This window comes from Nelumbo lutea, chromosome 1 (genome assembly GCF_056320005.1).
Source record: "Nelumbo lutea isolate HS-2025 chromosome 1, American lotus-T2T, whole genome shotgun sequence".
Taxonomy (NCBI): Eukaryota; Viridiplantae; Streptophyta; class Magnoliopsida; order Proteales; family Nelumbonaceae; genus Nelumbo; species Nelumbo lutea.
This window is the reverse complement of record NC_142684.1, coordinates 82,663,146-82,682,179: the sequence shown is the minus strand read 5'-3', so window position 1 is coordinate 82,682,179 and position 19,034 is coordinate 82,663,146. Positions and strand designations below refer to the sequence as shown.

The following is a 19,034-nucleotide window of genomic DNA, read 5'->3' as shown; positions in this document are numbered from 1 at the left end:
CTTGTTTTCAGGATTTATATCTTTTTTACAGTTAAAAATTTAGTATATTCATAAAGGTATTTTAATTATAAAAAGAAGATAAGTTCTCAAAATAAGAAATGCCAAATACAGCCTTATACGGCTGCTTTATGCGTGTTTGGGAGGCTTTCACACATTGGCTTTTTGGCTGTGCAAGGTGGACCCTACATGAAAAGCCTATAAGTTATGTTTAGTGAATACCGCGAAAGTCTCAAGTACTCGATATGCAAGGGTTTTCATGCAAGCAAGGTTTTAAAAGGCTAAAGACATAATTGATGCGTAGTGGCCCAAAAAGGTGAAGTGTAAGCCTCAAAAATTAAGAACAAAGTAATTAAATTTTATAAATAATAAAAAAATAACATGTAATATACCAAGTTAGAATGATGAAAGGTACAAATATCCATAAAATAAAAGTTTATAAGCAATAATAATAATTAATCACCTAACAATTATAAGTATTTTACAATTTTATGTTTCAAAATGCAATCTTATGAAATAATTTATATGAAGAATCATATATATAATGGACATTAGATTTATGGTCATCCAACACTTGGGAAGAAAAGAAACATTGTAGTTGATTTGATCTATGCAAGAAAAAATCAATAAAAAGAAAAATAAATCCATTAGGAAAAAGAAATGAAAAAAACAATAAACTTGGGATGTTAAATTAGAATATTAAGAAAAAATTCCATTTGATTTATCCAAGAGAAACTAACAACTTTATTGGCTTTTTTTTTTTTCTTTTCCATTGAACTCTCTTAAGCTAAAATATTAATATAAACTAATAGAACTTGATTTTCCCTATTAATTTTTCATTTTTATTCTTTTTATTTAGCCCATAATTATTAAAGTGCTTTTTCTAAATATTTTGAACTAATAACAAATACATAAAAATATATATTTTTTACATAAAATTACTAAATAATATTAATATTTGAGGCTTAAACCTTAAAGCAAAATCTGAACGATTCCCCGCCAATTAAAATAATGAATGCAAAGATGTTTGATTTGCAAGGTGAGCCCTATAAAGCCAAGAAGCTATAAAACCATAAAGCTTGGATAAGTTTTAGTTCAGTTAATAAATTGACTTTTCTATGAAGCTAATTTTAATAGGTTCTTAAACATGGATTAGTCATCGCAGCTTGATCAAATCAATCCTTCAGATTTTTACAAATATTGAACCAAATCTGAATTGATCGGTTTGATTAATTGCATTTTTAGTTTAATTTGATTTTTTGGTTTTTCTATTTTTTAAGAGTGCTCGTATACGTCCAGTATTCAGAATATGGGAAACTACCATTAAATGGATGATGGATGCCACCATGGAAACAGGGGGAAAAGCTTAATTGCCAACTGTGTGTCTTTGTGTCCATGGAACTGGTAGCAAAGTCTCTGCATCTCCTAGAGAGAGCCCCGAAAGAAATCGCGTCGTAAGTCATTCGACCACCCTGATCTCGGTTTTACGACTAAATGTGGTTCGCTGGATTTATCACCAGCTAAATAACCAAAAGAAATCGCGAGCGAGCGTTCTGTTGCTACTTGCTAGCGAAGAATTAAGAAATAACCAAAAATGCTAAGCCTTTTTATCGATTTGACCGGCGATCGTCGGAGAGAGTGTACTCTCGACAAGCTGGGAAGATAGATTTTCCCGGACCCCGTAACGTGACATCATCGGAAATAAACACTACAATTAACGCCGTCAAACTGCCGTCAGTGTACGAAAGCCACATGAGATGAGACGGTTCGCCGCCTACGTTTCAACTTTCTAACTGCTAAGTCCATTTCATAACGACGAACCGACGATTCTCCGTTACTTAAACCGCGTAAAAGAAGGGTCCAGGTACCGATGGTCCCAGGCTCGCAAAGCAAGCCAACCCTTCCTTGTTCCTTCTAAGCTTTATAGTTTATGTATCTCTAACGTTACAAAACCAGAACAAAAAACTCACCTGCAGAACTTCCATGGCGTTTTATATTATTTAATTCGTAGCTGTTCCAAGATACGGGTGTCAAAGGCAAACTAGAATATTTGGGTTGAGCAGCTGCTTCAATGGAGATTATTTAAAATGCCAGTTTCATTTTCTTTTCTATGCTCATGTGGGTCCTCTGCTTCACTGTAAACGACAGTCTAATCTACAGGCTGGAAAGAGCTGTTTGAGCCGCAGAAAAGCTTCAAGAGATGGTTCTCATGGTGGCATTGGATTTGCTCTTCGCTGGGTCTTCTCTGTGATCCTACCTCAATTCTTACCCAAAAAAACAAATGCGTCTAGGTCTCTGAAAGAGGTAAGATTACTGGAAAATATCTGATCTTGGTCTGTTTTTGGCGATTTTCCGGAAAAGAAGGAAAAAAAAATCTCTTGTACTTGACAAGTTTTATTCTACCATTCTCTTTCTTTGTACATTTGCTGTTTTAGGATCTCGGTCAGATTTGTTTCCTTTCTCTGTTGTTCCTAGTAGAAGCACTGTGGTGGGAAATTATTTAGTTATATTATGTGATTTTGAAATTTTGATTTCTTCAGGGCTTAGATTTCCTACATTTGGGCTTTAAGGATTGGAATTCCTCATCTTATGGAGCTTGTAAGATGGACACTGTTCTTAGTTCCTAGTAGTTTGGCTTTTGATCATTGGTTTTGATCGAAATGCTCTTTTTTTTTTTTTTTTTTTTTTTTTTTTTTTTTTTTTTTTATGCTGGTGTTCATTAGAATGCTGAGAGATTGAGTTTGGGACTTTGGGTGAAATTGGTCTGTTCTTTTTGGTTTGAGGATTTTGGCTACCGGAAATGGTGAAGATGAAACGGCTGGAGTGGGTTCCTCTGGTTCTTGCTGTTCTTTATGTTGGGTTTACAGTTCGTGGCTCCTATGCTAGCTTTTCTCCAGTTGATAACTACTTCATTGCCTGTGGATCATCGCAAAATGTCACCAACCAGGGTCGGACATTTATTCCTGATTCACAGCAATCCTCATTCGTGTTACAAAGTCAGGAGAATACCATATTTTCTACTTCTGCTTCTACTGCCCCCTCTCCAATCTTTCAGTCTGTGCGAGTTTTCTCTGCTCCAGCTTCGTACAAATTTGAAATCCAACAGAAAGGGCGTCACTGGGTCCGCCTCTATTTCTACCCTTTACCTGATTCTGGCCAGAACCTGAGATCTGCTTCAATTACGGTAGTCACAGATAATTTTGTTCTATTGAATAATTTCACTTTTAAGAACTATAATGGTTCTTATCTCTTCAAGGAGTATGCTGTCAATGTGACCTCTGATACCTTGACCCTCACCTTTATCCCTTTGAACAACTCAGTCACGTTTGTCAATGGAATTGAAGTGATTTCTGTCCCTGATGAGTTGATTCCTGACTCAGCATTGGCTTTATCCCCCTCTTCCACTTTTAGTGGCCTTTCTGATCTTGCCCTTGAGACTGTTTACCGTTTGAACATGGGGGGTCCTTTGCTCACCCCACAGAATGACACCCTTGGGAGAACCTGGGAGAATGACAGGAAGTACCTCCACGTGAATAGCTCTGCTGTGAATGTTTCGGTTAGCCCTGCAATAATAACTTATTCCGAAGCTTTCACACCTGAGATAGCCCCAAATTGGATCTATGCAACTGCAGAAACCATGGGAAATGCAAACGTCCAAGATTTAAATTTTAATGTGACTTGGGTCTTCCCTGTGGATCCAAATTTCTTGTATTTCATCCGACTACACTTCTGTGACATTGTGAGCAAGGCTGAAAATAACCTTGTCTTCAATGCATACATCAACTCTTATCTTGGCTATGGTAGTCTTGATGTCGCATCCCAAGCTGGTGGCCTGAATAAACCTTTTTACAAAGATTTTGTCTCCAATTCCTCAGCTGATTCGGATACTTTAACTGTTAGTGTGGGCCCGGATGCAATAGCAGAGATCGCAAATGCAATTTTGAATGGGTTGGAGATCATGAAGATTAGCAATGATGCTAGAAGCTTGAATGGGCTTTCTTCTGTCAAAAGCCTTCTTCTGCAATCACCCTCAAAGAAGAGTAAGCTGGGACTTATAATTGGGTTGGCTGTTGGAATTTCAGCTGCACTGGGATTGATGGCTTTGTTTTATTGCTGCCTAGTGTCTCGAAGATCAAAGACTGATCAACAAGGGCATCCATGGTTGTCATTGCCCAGATATGGAAATTCTCTGACCATGACAAAAGGGTCTACAACGTCTCAGAAGAGTGGAACAGCAAGCTATATCTCTTTGGTTTCTTCAAATCTTGGCCGCCTATTCATGTTCCAAGAGATCATGGATGCAACTAACAAATTTGATGAGAGCTTGCTTCTAGGGGTGGGTGGATTTGGTAGGGTTTACAAAGGAACACTTGAAGATGGGACCAAGGTAGCTGTCAAGAGAGGGAACCCAAGATCTGAGCAAGGGCTTGCTGAGTTCCGGACTGAAATTGAGATGCTATCCAAGCTCCGCCATCGTCACCTTGTTTCTCTGATTGGATACTGTGATGAACGGTCAGAAATGATCCTGGTTTATGAGTACATGGCAAATGGGCCTCTCAGGAGCCATCTTTATGGGACAGATCTCCCACCTCTTTCATGGAAGCAAAGACTTGAGATTTGCATTGGAGCAGCAAGGGGACTGCATTATCTCCACACAGGGGCCACCCAGAGCATTATTCACAGAGATGTTAAGACCACCAACATTCTCTTGGATGAGAACTTTGTAGCCAAGGTTGCTGACTTTGGCCTCTCAAAAACGGGCCCTGCTCTGGATCAGACCCATGTAAGCACAGCTGTTAAAGGGAGCTTTGGGTACCTTGACCCTGAGTATTTTAGGAGGCAACAGCTGACTGAGAAATCTGATGTTTACTCCTTTGGTGTGGTTCTGATGGAGGTCCTCTGCACTAGACCTGCTCTCAATCCTGTTCTCCCAAGGGAGCAAGTTAATATAGCAGAGTGGGCAATGAGCTGGCAGAAGAAGGGCATGTTGGACCAGATAATGGACCCCACTTTGGTTGGTAAGGTGAACCCAGCATCTCTCAAGAAATTTGGTGAGACTGCTGAGAAATGTCTGGCAGAGCATGGAGTTGATAGGCCAACAATGGGGGATGTCTTATGGAATCTTGAGTATGCTCTCCAGCTCGAAGAGACCTCATCTGCATTAACTGAGCCAGAAGACAACAGCACAAACCATATTCCTGGTATTCCACTGGCACCTCTTTCACCATTTGATAACAGTGTGAGCATGAGTGATGGGGTGAACTCTGTTACTGATGATGATGCTGAAGATGCTGCAACCAGTGCAGTCTTCTCTCAGTTGGTAAATCCTCGCGGAAGATGAGAAAGAAGGGTTCTATCTTTGTGATCTCTTCAGCCATTGGACTGCAGTCTGCCCAATGACTTGTTCCCCTGGCTTATTTGAATTGATAACGATGGATGCTTGAGAGTTTTGCTTGGTCAGCTCTAAGAAGATTTTTCCTTATCTGTTTCCTCAGTTTTATCACAATCTTTATCCACTGATAATTTGTCCCAGTTCATAATATAAGTCATTGTATGCAGCAGACTGTTTCAAGGTTACCTCCTACAAGGATGTGAGGATATTATGTTTATGTTGCCTTGGTTTGAACTAAGCTGGGTTTTATTTCCTAATTTGGTCTTGCACATTTCTTAGATATTGGTTGTATTCATTGTATAATTTTGATTCACACCATGAAAGGAAAATAAAGAAAACAGCCTACAGTCACTTTGCAACAATTTCTTGCCAACCGAGTGTATACAATATATCTGCTTTAAAAGTCATTCCTCATGTTGCTGTTAAAGTGAACTTCTTTTAAGCTTATAATACTATGAAATATGCATCAAGTGAATACAGGCTGTTGTTTTCCTCAAAAACATATGATGAAATCATGAAATATGGTGTTTAACTATTTATTCCAATCAAGGTTGAAGCCAGTAAGCATCTCATGTTGTTTAATAGCTTTCCAGTTTGAAACCTCTCCTTTCTTTAATAAAATTAGTTAATTTTTTTCAAAAAAAAAACAACCTATATGCATTTGATAACTGATCTTGTTATCATGATGACCAACTTAGTGGCAGCATTACATATTTTTCCATCCAAAAGAGGGAGTGCTGAACTGTTGGTAATTTGTACTGGAGAAGCTTAGGAGGTGTTTGATGTCGTGTTTTTTGTGCATTCCAGCCCATTCTGAAATGAGCCACTGTGAAAACATGTTCTTTTAGGGGAGTGGCTTGTTCCAGAATGAGCTGTGGCTGATCCTGGAATGTAAAATCTTGCACCAGTCTGGGCTCACTAATATCTCATGTTCTAGAACGTGCCACACCCCTAATCTTTGTTTTATCTGGTTCCCTGCTTCTCACCCTTATTCTCAGCTTCCACCAGTCAACTGTTGTAGAGCATTCGGATATTGATTGAAATTCCATTGAAGAAACCCGTCTTCCCAACCAACTGTTGCAGAGCATTCAGGCATTGTTCCAATCTCCAATCTCCATTAAGGTTTGCAATTTGCCTTTTTTTTGTGTTTTTTTCCCTGTAGATCTTTGTATGACAAAAATCAGTAACCTTGCATGTGAAGGAACCCATCTGTGTGTGTGTGTGTGTGTGTTTGTTTATGCAGTTGTTCCTGTATATTATCTTGTATTTTTTGTAGATTATCTTTTTTTTTTTTTCAGTTTCGATCATCTTCTTATGAAACCTCAAGTTTTTCCTTGCTTCTGCACTTCTCCTTTCTTAGATAAATTGGAATTTACTTCATTATATTAAACTTCAATCACATCAAACAGGTTTGAACCAGAAGTTACAATAAAATCATAGTGAATCACAAACTCATTGCTTAATTAAAAATTTTGCTTAAAACTAACTAGTAAAAGCTGGTTTGATCCTAAATTTGTTAGTATTTCCCTGGTTACTTGTAATTACTTCACGACCACATTTGTATAGCTTGGGATGCAATGATGGTTGCGGTATGAGATTGAACCAAACTAACATATTTTCAATTTAAATGTACCTATGGCTCTTGTCTGAGTTTTAAAACATCAATATAAGCATGAAAATAAAGTTGGTGAATGATCATCCTAAGCTCACTCAAAATCTAAAAAAATTTAACAGTTGGCATCGTAACATCAATATAAGCAGGTAGCTGCTGCTGCTTTGTGAGTATCAAATCCCTGGTAACTATAGGCTGCTGCTACATGATAGAATTAAAGTTTGAGCTCAATTATACTTGATGACAGTCAATTGTCTGAAATGTAGTCTACAGAAATATATGGCTTGTTTCTTGTTTAATTCTTATAGTAGATAGGAATCCCTGTCCAAAATTAGAGGATTAATGTCAATAAAAGGCTACAAATAACAACAAAGATTGACTTGTTTATTCTCAAGGATGGGAATACTGAGAAGAGACCTAACTGTTGGGAAGGATTGAACAACAGAACATTCAAGGAAAAGATTAAAATACTGCCTGAAATATGAATCATTGCTAAGAAGATACTAGCATCAAAGAAAATGAAGCGGATGGAAATTTTACTTTTACTGGTTCTCAGTTTTTGTCTAGTTCAGGGCGGTTTTGATTCTTTCTTTTCTTTCAGGAATATGTTATTTTAAATACCATCTTGCTTAAATTCCTATCTTTTTAGATGAATGCAGAAAGCCCAGTGACTCAGTTTTGTGGATGCCTCTTTGTGGAAAAAATTTACTTCCACAAATATGCAATGTGAATATTGCATGGAAAACCATATGCAAGAATGCACATGTGCCATTCCTTGGTGTAACCAGTAATGATGGACTTGGCATGAGTATCTGCATCCAAACAGGTTTTATCAGCCAGAATCAGAAGCCAGTTATAGGATTGTGAAGTTGACCCTATAAGGAAAAAATGCAAGATTAAAATGAGAGCAATAGTTGTTAATATAAAAATTCATAAAAAAAATAGTTGTTAATATAAAAAGAAAAAGCAGAGTACCAATTCTGGGATGCACAGATTAAGTATGAACTATAAAAAATGGAATGCTAATAGTCTAAAAGGTGTGCATCACCAGTTCAGAATGATTCCAGGCTTGGTCCCTCTAGGTTGGGAGCTTCTCTTTGGTGAATGAAATCTAGGTACTTGAAGCATTTTTCAGTTGTTCTCAGTTCTCACCTGCAACATTGCATTTGTAGCAAATTTTATTGCAAGAACTGTTAAATATTATGAGTTCCATTAAATTTTGCATGATGAAATTATCACTGATTCTTAGATTTAAAAATCCAAAATTTAAATAGTGGTACTTAGATTTTGGGAAATGAAGAGTTGTATCCCTGTTATATACACAATGTTTAGACAAGAAGGATCGTCACTGGTTCTTGTCAAAGGCTTATGCTTGTGTTAATGCAAGATGTCAAGCTCCTAATCTGAGAGAATATTAGTCTCCTTTCGGTCTGATGGGCCTTTCAGAAATTTATAGTTGATTTTTTATGGGGGATTTGAAAGAAGATGCAAATTTACAGACATCCCATATAGGAAATCTGATTACTAGAAGTAGAATTCAAGAAGCAAGTCCAAGTTCCAGAAAAAAAGAGGTAAAATAACAAGACCTTCATGGCTGAACAAAGAAAATCATATATTTAATTAATTTTATTTGTACTACTTTTGTTGACCTTTATGAACAATTGTAACTTATTGTTGACCTTTATGAACAATTTATTTTGTTTTATGTTTAATTATTTCTCTTAATCATTATTTTCATTGTGTTTACTTAAATTATTTTTTGTTATACTTAATTACTTTTGTGATGTTTTATTTGTACAAATGAATTTTTAAATTTTTATATTAATCATAAAATATGATTCATGTAAAATTTACATATTACAAATATATGCATTGATGCTTGATCAATGATATTGGTAACAAGTTATGTTGTACATGTGTCACACATGAATATATTCTTTTTTTTTTTTTTATAGGAAATGGTAACTTTCATTAGATAAAACCATAAGAAACAACTGTCACCTTCCAAAGTAAAAGGTGACCCCTGAATAACAAAAATCTTACAACAGTACACAAAACAAAAACTCCCGATTCACCCCATGTTTTGCTAGGTAGTCAGCTAAAGCATTTGCTGACCTCCTAGACCAATACACTTTTGCATCCAGCTCCCTTGTGAGGGTCAATAATTCCCTTACCTGTTGTCTAAGGGACCACGTTCCCAAACTGTTTGATTGCAGCCATCCTACTACTAATTTTGAATCTCCCTCCACTTCCAAGTGTTGGAAACCCAATTGCTTGGCCCATTTGAGCCCCTGGAGGAATGCCAAAACTTCAGCTCTAAGCGAGTCCCCCACACCTATTGGGCCAGAATGCAGAGCTAGGATTTTTTCTTCCTCATCTCTAAGCACACCCCTTATTCCAGAAGGTCCGGGATTCCCAATAGAGCTGCCATCAAAGTTCAATTTGACATGACACTGCAAAGGAGGAGACCTAACTTCTTGTATGGTAGGTGATGAAATAGAAGATCTTGCTAAAATATTCCAACCTCTAATAAAATCATCTATAGAGACATCTTTGAACAATTCAAGAGTTTTCAGCCAATGTATTGCCTTGATAGTGATCCCTTCAATAACTTCAGGAGCTGATTTTTCTTTCCCTTGGAAAATCCTATTGTTTCTCTCTTCCCATACTACGCACAAGATAGCTGCCCTCGTTGTTCTCCACATCACCCTTCCTTTCTTCTTTGGTTGTCAGAAAAAGCTACGGTCAAATAAATCCACTACACTTGTGGGAGGATTCCACCTACAATCAAAGAGAGAGGAGAATCAATCCCAAATTAGAGCACTAAAAGGACAAGAAATTAATAGGTGATTCACCGTCTCACCATTCCTAAAACAAAGGCTATAGACATGAGGTGACAAGCACCAATTTGGTCTCTTTCTTTGAAGCACCTTCAAGGTATTGATTTTTTGGAGAAACACTTCCCAACAAAAAGCCCTTGCTTTTGGGGGGACAGGAGCGCTTTTAGTAGGAAAAGAGGAAACCGGGTTAGAAGGAAGAACCAAAGCATTGAAAAACGAAGAACAACATAAACTACCTGTAAAAGTTTCTGCCCAAATTCTACTGTTCTGAGAGGAGTGGTCTAGAAAAACTGAACTTAGAAGAGAAAAAATATTAATTGCTGACTCCACTTCTGAGTCCCTCAAACCTCTCCTTAGTCCCAAATCCCAAGAATCCCCAGAAGTACGAAAAGAAGAGATAAATTGAGATTTTTTCAAAGAAAGGGAATAAAGGTTCGGGAATCTATCCTAAAGAAGAGATTCCCCAGTCCACAAGTCCTCCCAAAAAAGAATTTTATTACCCACACAAGCATCATACCTGATGAAAGGATAGAAGAAAGGCAAGGTACCAACAATATCTTTCCACGGGGAAAAACGCGAAGCCCTTGGGTCGAGTCCAGCGTCCCATTCATTTGCTGCCATTCCATGAATACTTCTTATCACCTTATGCCATAGACTCTCTTACTCCTTATGAAACCTTCATAACCATTTGCCTAACAAAGCTGCACTTCTTATTCTAATATTTCCAATCCCTAAACCCCCTTTGTCTTTCTTTCTAGACACCACTTCCCATTTTACCCTATGATCCTTTTTGGTATCTCCAGGCTCCCACAGAAAATCTCTCATTATTTTTTCAATATGGTTTGCAATTTTAATAGGTAATTTGAAGGTAGACAAAAAGTACACTGGCAAATTTGCTAGTGTTGACTTAATTAGAGTGATTCTACCCCCCAAAGAAATGTAGTTCCTTTTCCAACCCGCTAGTCCTTTTGATAATCTTTCCAAGACTGGGTACCAAAAGCTAACAGACCTCAGTTTTCCTCCCAAAGGTAAGCCTAAATACTTAAGGGGCCATTCACTTACCTCACAACCTAGAGATCTAGCCAACGATGCCACCTGACCTTCTTGCCTATTAATTCCAGCGACACAGCTTTTATTCCAATTTACTCTCAAGTTGGAGACCTTTTCAAAATTCTCTACCAAGACCTTTAAATTTTCCAACTCCTCCAGATCTCCTTCACAAAAGAGGATTAAGTCATCAGCAAATTGAAGGTGGGTTACAACTATTTCCTCCCTCCCTACTCTCCACCCTTTAATCAAATTTCTAGCATCGGCTCTAGTAATCTGGACACTCAACACATCAACTATCAGGGTGAAAAGGAAAGGAGAAAGAGGGTCCCCTTGTCTTAATCCTCTCTTTGCCGGGAAGAAATCCTTGGCTACCCCATTTACTAGAATGGAGTAGTGACATGAAGAGGTACAACCCTTAACCCACATGCATCACCTTTCTCCAAATCCTCTGATGCTCAATACTTCTAGTAAAAAGTCCCAGTCCTTCTTGCCTATTAATTCCAGCTACACAGTTTTTATTCCAATTTACTCTCAAGTTGGAGACCTTTTCAAAATTCTCTACCAAGACCTTTAAATTTTCCAACTCCTCCAGATCTCCTTCACAAAAGAGGATTAAGTCATCAGCAAATTGAAGGTGGGTGACAACTATTTCCTCCCTCCCTACTCTCTACCCTTTAATCAAATTTCTAGCATCGGCTCTAGTAATCTGGACACTCAACACATCAACTATCAGGGTGAAAAGGAAAAGAGAAAGAGGGTCCCCTTGTCTTAATCCTCTCTTTGCCGGGAAGAAATCCTTGGCTACCCCATTTACTAGAATGGAGTAGTGACATGAAGAGGTACAACCCTTAACCCACATGCATCACCTTTCTCCAAATCCTCTGATGCTCAATACTTCTAGTAAAAAGTCCCAGTCCACCAAATCATAGGCCTTTTCGAAATCCAGTTTGCAAATTAGACCATTTTCTCCTTGTCTTTTTCTATAATCCACACATTCATTGGCAATAAGGATCTGGTCAATAATTTGTCTTCCTGACACAAATGCCCCTTGGTTCGGAGAAGTCAAAGAAGGTAGTACATTTTTTATTCTTTCTACCAAGACCTTTGATATTACCTTATACATACTCCCAATTAGGCTTATGGGCCTAAAATCCTTTGGGTGGTTTGCATTTATCTTTTTAGGAATCAAAGCTATGAAAGTAGCATTGGCACCCGAATTTATCTTACCTCTCTCAAAGAATTCCAAGAAGACCTCCATTATCACCACCTATAATATCCCAACAATCTTGGTAAAAGGCCATTGTGAAACCATCTGGGCTTGGGGCTTTATATCTTTCCATTGAAAAAATAGCATCTCTTACTTCTTTGACTTCAAAATTCTTTTCTAGTTGATCCATCAAAACTCTATTCCCACGTAGCCAATCAAGGTCAGGGATTTCTTCTCTCTCTCTTCTTGGGCTGTCATAAACGGATTTGAAATGCTCCACAAAGGCTCTTGATATCTCCTCCTCACTTGTAATCACTTCCCCATTCCATTCCAGCCTCCCCACAAAATTCTTCCTCTTCCTTCCATTTGCTAAGGTGTGAAAATTTTTGGTATTCCCGCCTCCCTCCTTCAGCCACTTACACCTAGATTTTTGTCTCCAACTTATCTCCTCTTTCCTTATGATTTCCTATAATTCCTGTTTTAGCTTCCAACGCTATTCCCTTTCTCCTACTGTCATTCTCCTCTCTGCCTCACCTCCATCAATTTCTTGAATCCTATTGGCAATCCACTCTTTTCTTTCTTCTACTCTTCCAAATTCCTCCTTGTTCCAAGCTTTGATTCTAGCTTTTAGGGCCTGCAGCTTTTTATAGAACTTGTACCCTTTCCATCTAAATTCCGCTTGGTCTTCTTCCCACCATAGTTGAACCTTTTTTATAAAATCAGGATGTAGCAACCACATGTTCTCAAACCGTAAGGGACATGGCCCCCCTCCTATGTTTTCTTGGGATAACCTACTGGACAATGGTCTGAGGTAGGTCTAGGGAGAGCCCTCATTGCTAGTCCCTTCCAAGCAGATTCAAATTCTGAAGAGAATAAGAATCTATCTAATTTACAACACAGGGGTTCTTCTTGGAAGTTGGACCAAGTGAAGTTTGCTTGCAACATAGGTAGCTCTCTCAATTCATATGAGTCCACAAAAAGGTTGAACTTTCTCATGCTAGAGGTCACCCTATGATTTGAATTGGTAGTTTCATTTAGGAATCTTATGGCATTAAAATCACCCCCAGACACCACGGTCCATTCCACAGACCCCTTATGGCTGCAAGATCATCCCAAAAATCATCTCTCTCCCTATACGAGTTAGGTCCATAGACATTGATTAAGGCCCACTCAAAACCATCCTCTTTCCTTCACAACTTGATTGTTACTGTAAAATTGCCAATTAGTTCTTCAGTACACTCCATTCCTTCATTCTTGCATATTGTGATGATGCCTCCTGATGCTCCCCATGATTGTGTAAACGCCCAACTTAACCCTCTAGCTGACCTAACACTCCTCACCCATCTTCTATCCACCTCTGTTAGTTTTGACTCTTGAATTAAGAAAATGGTTGGTTTCTCTTTCCTAAGGACTTCCCTAATTACACTTCTTTTTCTCGAGCTCCCCAAACCCCTGACATTCCAACTAATTATCTTCATGGAAAACATTAAGTAAAAAGCCCACACAACTCAGCTTAAATTTAACCCAGCTTTCTCTCCTTCCTTCCTGTACCTCCTCTTTCATAATCCACACCACACCTAAGTCTTTCGACTTCACTCATCTTTTCTCTTCTTGTTTTAGAATTCTCTCCTTCCTCTTGTTTAAAGCTTTTAACTGAGTTACTTCTTGTCTTTTTTTTCTTTTTCTTGCTAAGTTTTTTATTTGCTTTTTTAGTTCCAGCACCACTCTTATTAGTCTCCCTCTCCTTTTCCTTAGAAGTAGTCCCAATCAGTTCAGTCCCCTCTTCTGATTCCAACCTGGAGTGAATTTCCACCTCTATCAACTGTTCGAAAAGGATCACTATTAATTCCCAAATTCTCTCTCCTTCCTCCTTAGACCCTTCTACATCCTCACCAACCCCTATCTCCTCTGTTACTCCCATCGAGTCACTAGGAACGGTAGATGTTGGGCAGGACTTGGAGACACCTGCAGGCTGAACAGGCAAGACAACCGGAGAGAGAATAGGATTAGTTGAAACACAAAAAGGAACTAAAGAGGATTGGCACAGCATACCGGGCTTCAAAGGGTCTGCACTAATCTCCACAGAAGACTGGACTAAAGGGCTTTTAAGTCGGGGGTTCCCTCCAAACCAACCTTTGAAGGGCAAGCCAGGGATGGGGATAATCTTGTAGCTTTGCTTGTTGAATGCTAAGGAGGCACTCTACTAACAACTTGGCTATGTCTCTGACAAGGATAGGAACTGCTCCATCTTTGACCGAGGTATTATCCTCGCCCAGGTGAGGAACTACTGCACCATAGCTCTTCTAAGTTCCCAAAAGAAGTCTAGAGGGTGCTGGTGAAGAAGGTTCGAACAGAAGTCTTGTTCCCATCTCTGTTTCCTCCAAGAAACTTTTGCCACACCTACTTCTGACGCTGCCTATACTGGAACCTCTAGAAATTTCCTCATCAGTCTTTTCCCCTTCAAAGTTTACCCAATCTGAATCAAACTCATCCCCTTCCTCTTTGCTTCTACTATACCTCGGAATTGGTCGTTCAGGGCTGGTGGAGTAGGAGACTAGCCTCGGCCTCCAAAAACATTTTTTCCGCAGCCTTAACAGATTAAACCTTCGAACAAGGCTGAGACTGGGACGATGATAGGCATCTTTTATCATCTCCTGTTTTCTTTGCCTCTCTCATCACGTGGTCACTTAAAGTGACATGTGACCTTAGCTCTAAGTTGGGCCCTGATCCATTTGAGAGCCCGATTACTGAAACAGCTTGTTTCGGTTTAGGCCCAGATTTCACTTGTTCTGGCTTCTTCAAAGGCCCATTTCCTTCATTTACCAACCACACCTCAGGCCCCAAATTAGATGCAACAGATTTTAGCTCTAAGATGGGCCTTGGCCATTTGAAAACCCATTCACTGAGATATCTTCTTTCTGTTTAGTTACAGTACACGTGTCATCCACACTTACTCTAGAGCCTTTACAATCTACTTTTGCAATAACTCCCCTTGTCAGAACCTCTACATAGGTCATGCAACAGTCAACTGGTTTAACTTTGCTTGCATGCCTCAACTTTTCCACTTTCATACCTTCTGTGTTCTCTGTGTTCTGCAGCCCCAAAGTTTCCATTTCCGAGTAAATTTTTGCTAGTTTGAATTCAGCCAATCTCTGTGACCCACGTGGGTATTATTCTTCAAGCTCTTCGTCTTCCTCTCTCCTGGAATCCCTCTACAGAGCTGCTTCAATGGAGGTCATGATCCATTTTGAGTAGAAAACATCATCAGCTAGCACCTGCACCTTTCTTGGGATTTCTTCAGGTTTCACTCCGTTTAATCTCAGAGCCACTAATCGAAGATCTAAGGCAAAAACACTTTCAAGTTTTGCCTTACACAAGGAAGCAATCGAGTGGAAGATCTCCCTCTTCCACAAGTGGAAAGAGAGACCAACAATCCAAATGGTTATACCATCCTCCACTGAGAAGTCTTTTGAGTTTGAGCCAGGGGACCATCTCATCACTGTAGCCGCCCCTCTCTTCAATATTAGACTCAATGCACTGATATCTAGTTTGTCTCCCATCAAATCTAAAAGAGCTTTACGATCTTCAAAAGGGGTAAATAGTATTGGTCCTTTTACCTTCAAATTTCTAACTAAGTCTTCTGCGATAAGCCTCCAGTTTTCTGGTTTTTTTTCAACTTCAACCACCAATTTCTTTTCCCAAACTACCTTTTCTGTATTGTAAGCCACTTTATCAATACCCAGACCATTCACCAAGAAATAACTTTTAGTTTCTTTTTCCTTTTCAGGGTAAGGTTCACTCGTTTCTCCATACCCCTGCTTCAACCCCATCTTTTTCTTTGTTTCTTCTAAGAAAGTTTGTAACAAGATTTTAGTCTCACTCCAACTTGATCTATTTTTCTCTTCAGGGATACAAACTAGCTACTTCTTCCGAAGTATTCAACCAACACCAGGAACCTTCCCTTTTTGTTCCATCTTCTTTTAGCAAAGTATCTTCAGTCACGTCCTTCTTTGGGACTTTTCCATTCTGCTTCTGTGTCTGTTTGAACTGCCTTTTCCACAAAGTTTCTGAACCATTCAATTACAGCAGTCCCAACCAGCATAACCATGACTTTCCGCAACTCCCTGATCTTCAGTGTGATCTTCCCCTTTACTTTACATCTCTCAAAAAGGAATGTTTTTGCCTCAACTCTTTGAAGTCTTCTCCAGGTTGTTATCTCCTCAAACTCCATGCTATCAGGCCAGGTCTCTAACACCCACATGAATATACTCTATTAAGAATACACCACAGTGCACAACACATCATTTGGTGTGTTCTAGAGCCATAGTATGGTTCTAGAATGCACCATGGAGACCTGTTCATGGGTCGGGTTTCAGGCTTAACTTACACTACATCGGGTTTGGGCATCGGGCCAGGCCTCATTCAAATTTTAACAAAAGCCAAGCCCAAGCCAAACCCATGAACATGTTTCATGTTTGATGAGATGATTCACATCTTTTCCAACCATAGAAAAGAGCATGCCAATAATTTAGAATTACACTTCCTTGAAACAGCTAGATGTCAAATGTACATTTCAAATGCACTTGGGCCCCGTTTATTTTTCGGTAAGTTACTTACCCATGTTCTTTTATTTCTCAGGTAAATAATGTAATGACCATTTTAGTCATAAAAATCCATTATTAAAAGGGGCATTTTTGTCCCATTCAAGTGTTAGCAACTTTCCTCCTAGGTGGAAAAATTATTTACCCACCTAGGAGATGGGTATCCCTTACCCAAGAAAATAAACTCTCACTAATCCCCACGTTAATCTGAAAAATGAACATGAGATTCTTGCAGCCAAAGCATCTATGCCAAAGGTGCTACACTGCTACTCATTATTTCTACAAACACGTTCAATACTAGGTGTAGTAGAAAGTAAGCATGAAAGAGTTGGTGAAGCTGCAATTTCTAACTCTAAAGCAAATAATTGTCTTAGCTTACACCCCTTCCCCATCACCATCCTAGTTCGCTAACCCTAGATCAAGCATCCATCACGAGAAAAAGAAACTATATTACAATCCTCTACTAATTGGCCAACTGAAATTAAATTAGTAGCAAGTCTTGGGACTCCCAAGATGAAATTGAGAAGAAGAAGAACTATGCAGAGTTAAGTCATTATAACCAAGACTGTCAAGTTTTTCACTATTGGCTATAATGATATGTTTATTCAAGGATTTAGGTTTAAAATACTACACAGAGTATGCCCCTGTCATATATGATTGGAGGCATTGAAATCATTTACCCAAAGATAATTAGGAGAAGAACAGTAATGGGACAATTAACTAGACAATCCAATAGCAGAGAATGCATAAGAGATGGCTGAAGACACCAGTTGGCACATGTTTTCCTCAATCATAATTCTAGAACACTCACTTTTGATTGAAACCGGTGAAGGAGAAGTTGTACCACCATCTGAATTGTCCATGGTAGTCTGATAAGATTTGTACTGATTTTTCTTATATCTTGAGGAGTTTCCCTTAGACGGCCTAGTAGGGCATTCTAATATTATATGTCCATGTTGCTTGCAATAGGTATAAGTGTTCTTCTTTCGACAATGGGAGACAACATGACCATGTTCTTTGCTCTCGTAACACTATACCTTAGAGAGAATCTTCTTTAGCTTTGGTTTGTTTGCAAAGAAGACAACTTCAACCCCATATTCTTGCTTCCCATTAATGGTGGATTAAATAACCAATCTCATTTCTTCCCTGAAGAGTTCCCCCAATATAGCATCCAGATTTGGGTAGTATCCTTATTCAGAATATTTGATCTAATCACTTCATATTCAGGTTATAAATGCATTAGGAAATGCATGATCTTCATTTTGTCAAAATGTTCCTTCATAGTCTTGACACAACAAGCTGACAAAAAGTTTCCCATGTGTACCAATTCATATTCAGTCCATAGGTTAATAAAACTACCAAATTACTCTTGGATCTTCTTCTCCCTTGGGAAGAAATGAGATGAAAAAAATAATAATTTATTGAAGAAGGAAGACTTGAAATCCAAAAAGAAGTATGAAAAAAAAGGAATACAAGACCCTGAACCAGTGTCTCTACCTGAAAATGTTGATGCCAATTCCAATGGTTTGGCTCAATGTGACAAATTTATGCATATACACCCCATATATTTTTCTTTGCCTCCTTTTTCTTTAGAATTTCTATTTTTTTTCCCATTCTTCTGGTTCTTTTGAAAATTCCTTTTCTTGAGATTATAGGAATTGAGGGACTTGCATTGTGAGCTTCATGAACTACTGATTAATTATTACGGCAAAATGACATTCTTGAAGCCAAAGAGAAGAAAAGACAAGCCATTCCTTCTGGGGTTTCAACAACTCGGCCTAATTCCCACTTCAGAGTTCGGACCAAACCGGTCAAGCATTAATTCTGCTCGAGCTCGACTAAGAATCAAACTAACATGTGCCTGTCTAATTTCAGTTGGTAAACGCCCAATTTCATGGCTCGCCCTATGCTAATGGCGGACATTTTGATTAAGGAGCAAATTATATTGCTGAGCTTCACAAGCCTTTTGCCTCTTCGATAAAGATGGAGACATGCTTGACAGCCTATAACATGTATCTTTTATTTTATTTTGTTTTAGAAACATATGATGAAATTTTTATTCCGGTAAGAAATTTTCTGCTTTTTCCTTTTTTTTTACTTCAAAATATTGTTTAAAGCAACATGTCAAGTTGTGAATGGGGAGGACTGAAATTGGCCCCTTTCGATGAATCTGATTTGATTTTAATGCATTTCTAGTTGGACGCTATGCTCTGGTCTCCTCTCTCCCCTCCTATCTAACTTTTTATATCTTAAATTTCTTTTTAATTATATTAACATTTCTTGAATCACAAAGGTGATTTGGCAGACTTGAAATGCTAATTGTTTTCCTCATGTT

General features: G+C 38.5%; 1 protein-coding gene and 2 long non-coding RNA genes across 7 annotated transcripts; 1 reads left to right on the top strand and 2 right to left on the bottom strand.

Annotated features, from left to right (window-relative positions):
- The first annotated feature begins 1,363 nt into the window (after nucleotides 1–1,363).
- LOC148875742 (receptor-like protein kinase THESEUS 1) lies at nucleotides 1,364–18,905 on the top strand. Of its 5 annotated transcripts, XR_016105184.1 has the most exons (4): nucleotides 1,364–2,301; nucleotides 6,388–6,511; nucleotides 16,652–16,702; nucleotides 18,355–18,905. XR_016105184.1 is itself a non-coding variant. In XM_088965215.1 (3 exons), exon 3 carries the CDS (start codon nucleotides 2,798–2,800, stop codon nucleotides 5,336–5,338), a length of 2,541 nt encoding a protein of 846 aa, XP_088821341.1. In that variant the 5' UTR covers nucleotides 1,538–2,301; nucleotides 2,538–2,595; nucleotides 2,721–2,797; the 3' UTR covers nucleotides 5,339–5,751. The 5 variants fall into 5 exon arrangements, 3 of the variants coding, with proteins under 3 accessions (XP_088821343.1, XP_088821341.1, XP_088821342.1); XR_016105183.1 differs by lacking the exon at nucleotides 16,652–16,702 and having other exon boundaries at nucleotides 1,367–2,301; XM_088965215.1 differs by lacking the exons at nucleotides 6,388–6,511; nucleotides 16,652–16,702; nucleotides 18,355–18,905 and adding exons at nucleotides 2,538–2,595; nucleotides 2,721–5,751 and having other exon boundaries at nucleotides 1,538–2,301.
- Nucleotides 6,046–8,266, bottom strand: LOC148875744 (uncharacterized). The gene is made up of 2 exons (XR_016105186.1): nucleotides 8,050–8,266; nucleotides 6,046–7,813 (listed from the first exon to the last, which is right to left on the bottom strand). It is a non-coding gene; the product is annotated as an uncharacterized LOC148875744 (long non-coding RNA).
- On the bottom strand, nucleotides 8,936–14,770 carry LOC148875743 (uncharacterized). Its single transcript, XR_016105185.1, has 2 exons — nucleotides 9,865–14,770; nucleotides 8,936–9,782 (listed from the first exon to the last, which is right to left on the bottom strand). It is a non-coding gene; the product is annotated as an uncharacterized LOC148875743 (long non-coding RNA).
- Nucleotides 18,906–19,034: the final 129 nt, after the last annotated feature.

Coding starts and splice junctions, on each gene's coding strand:
- LOC148875742 (XM_088965217.1), top strand. CDS start 2,798: ATGGTGAAGATGAAACGGCTGGAGTGGGTTCCTCTGGTTCTTGCTGTT.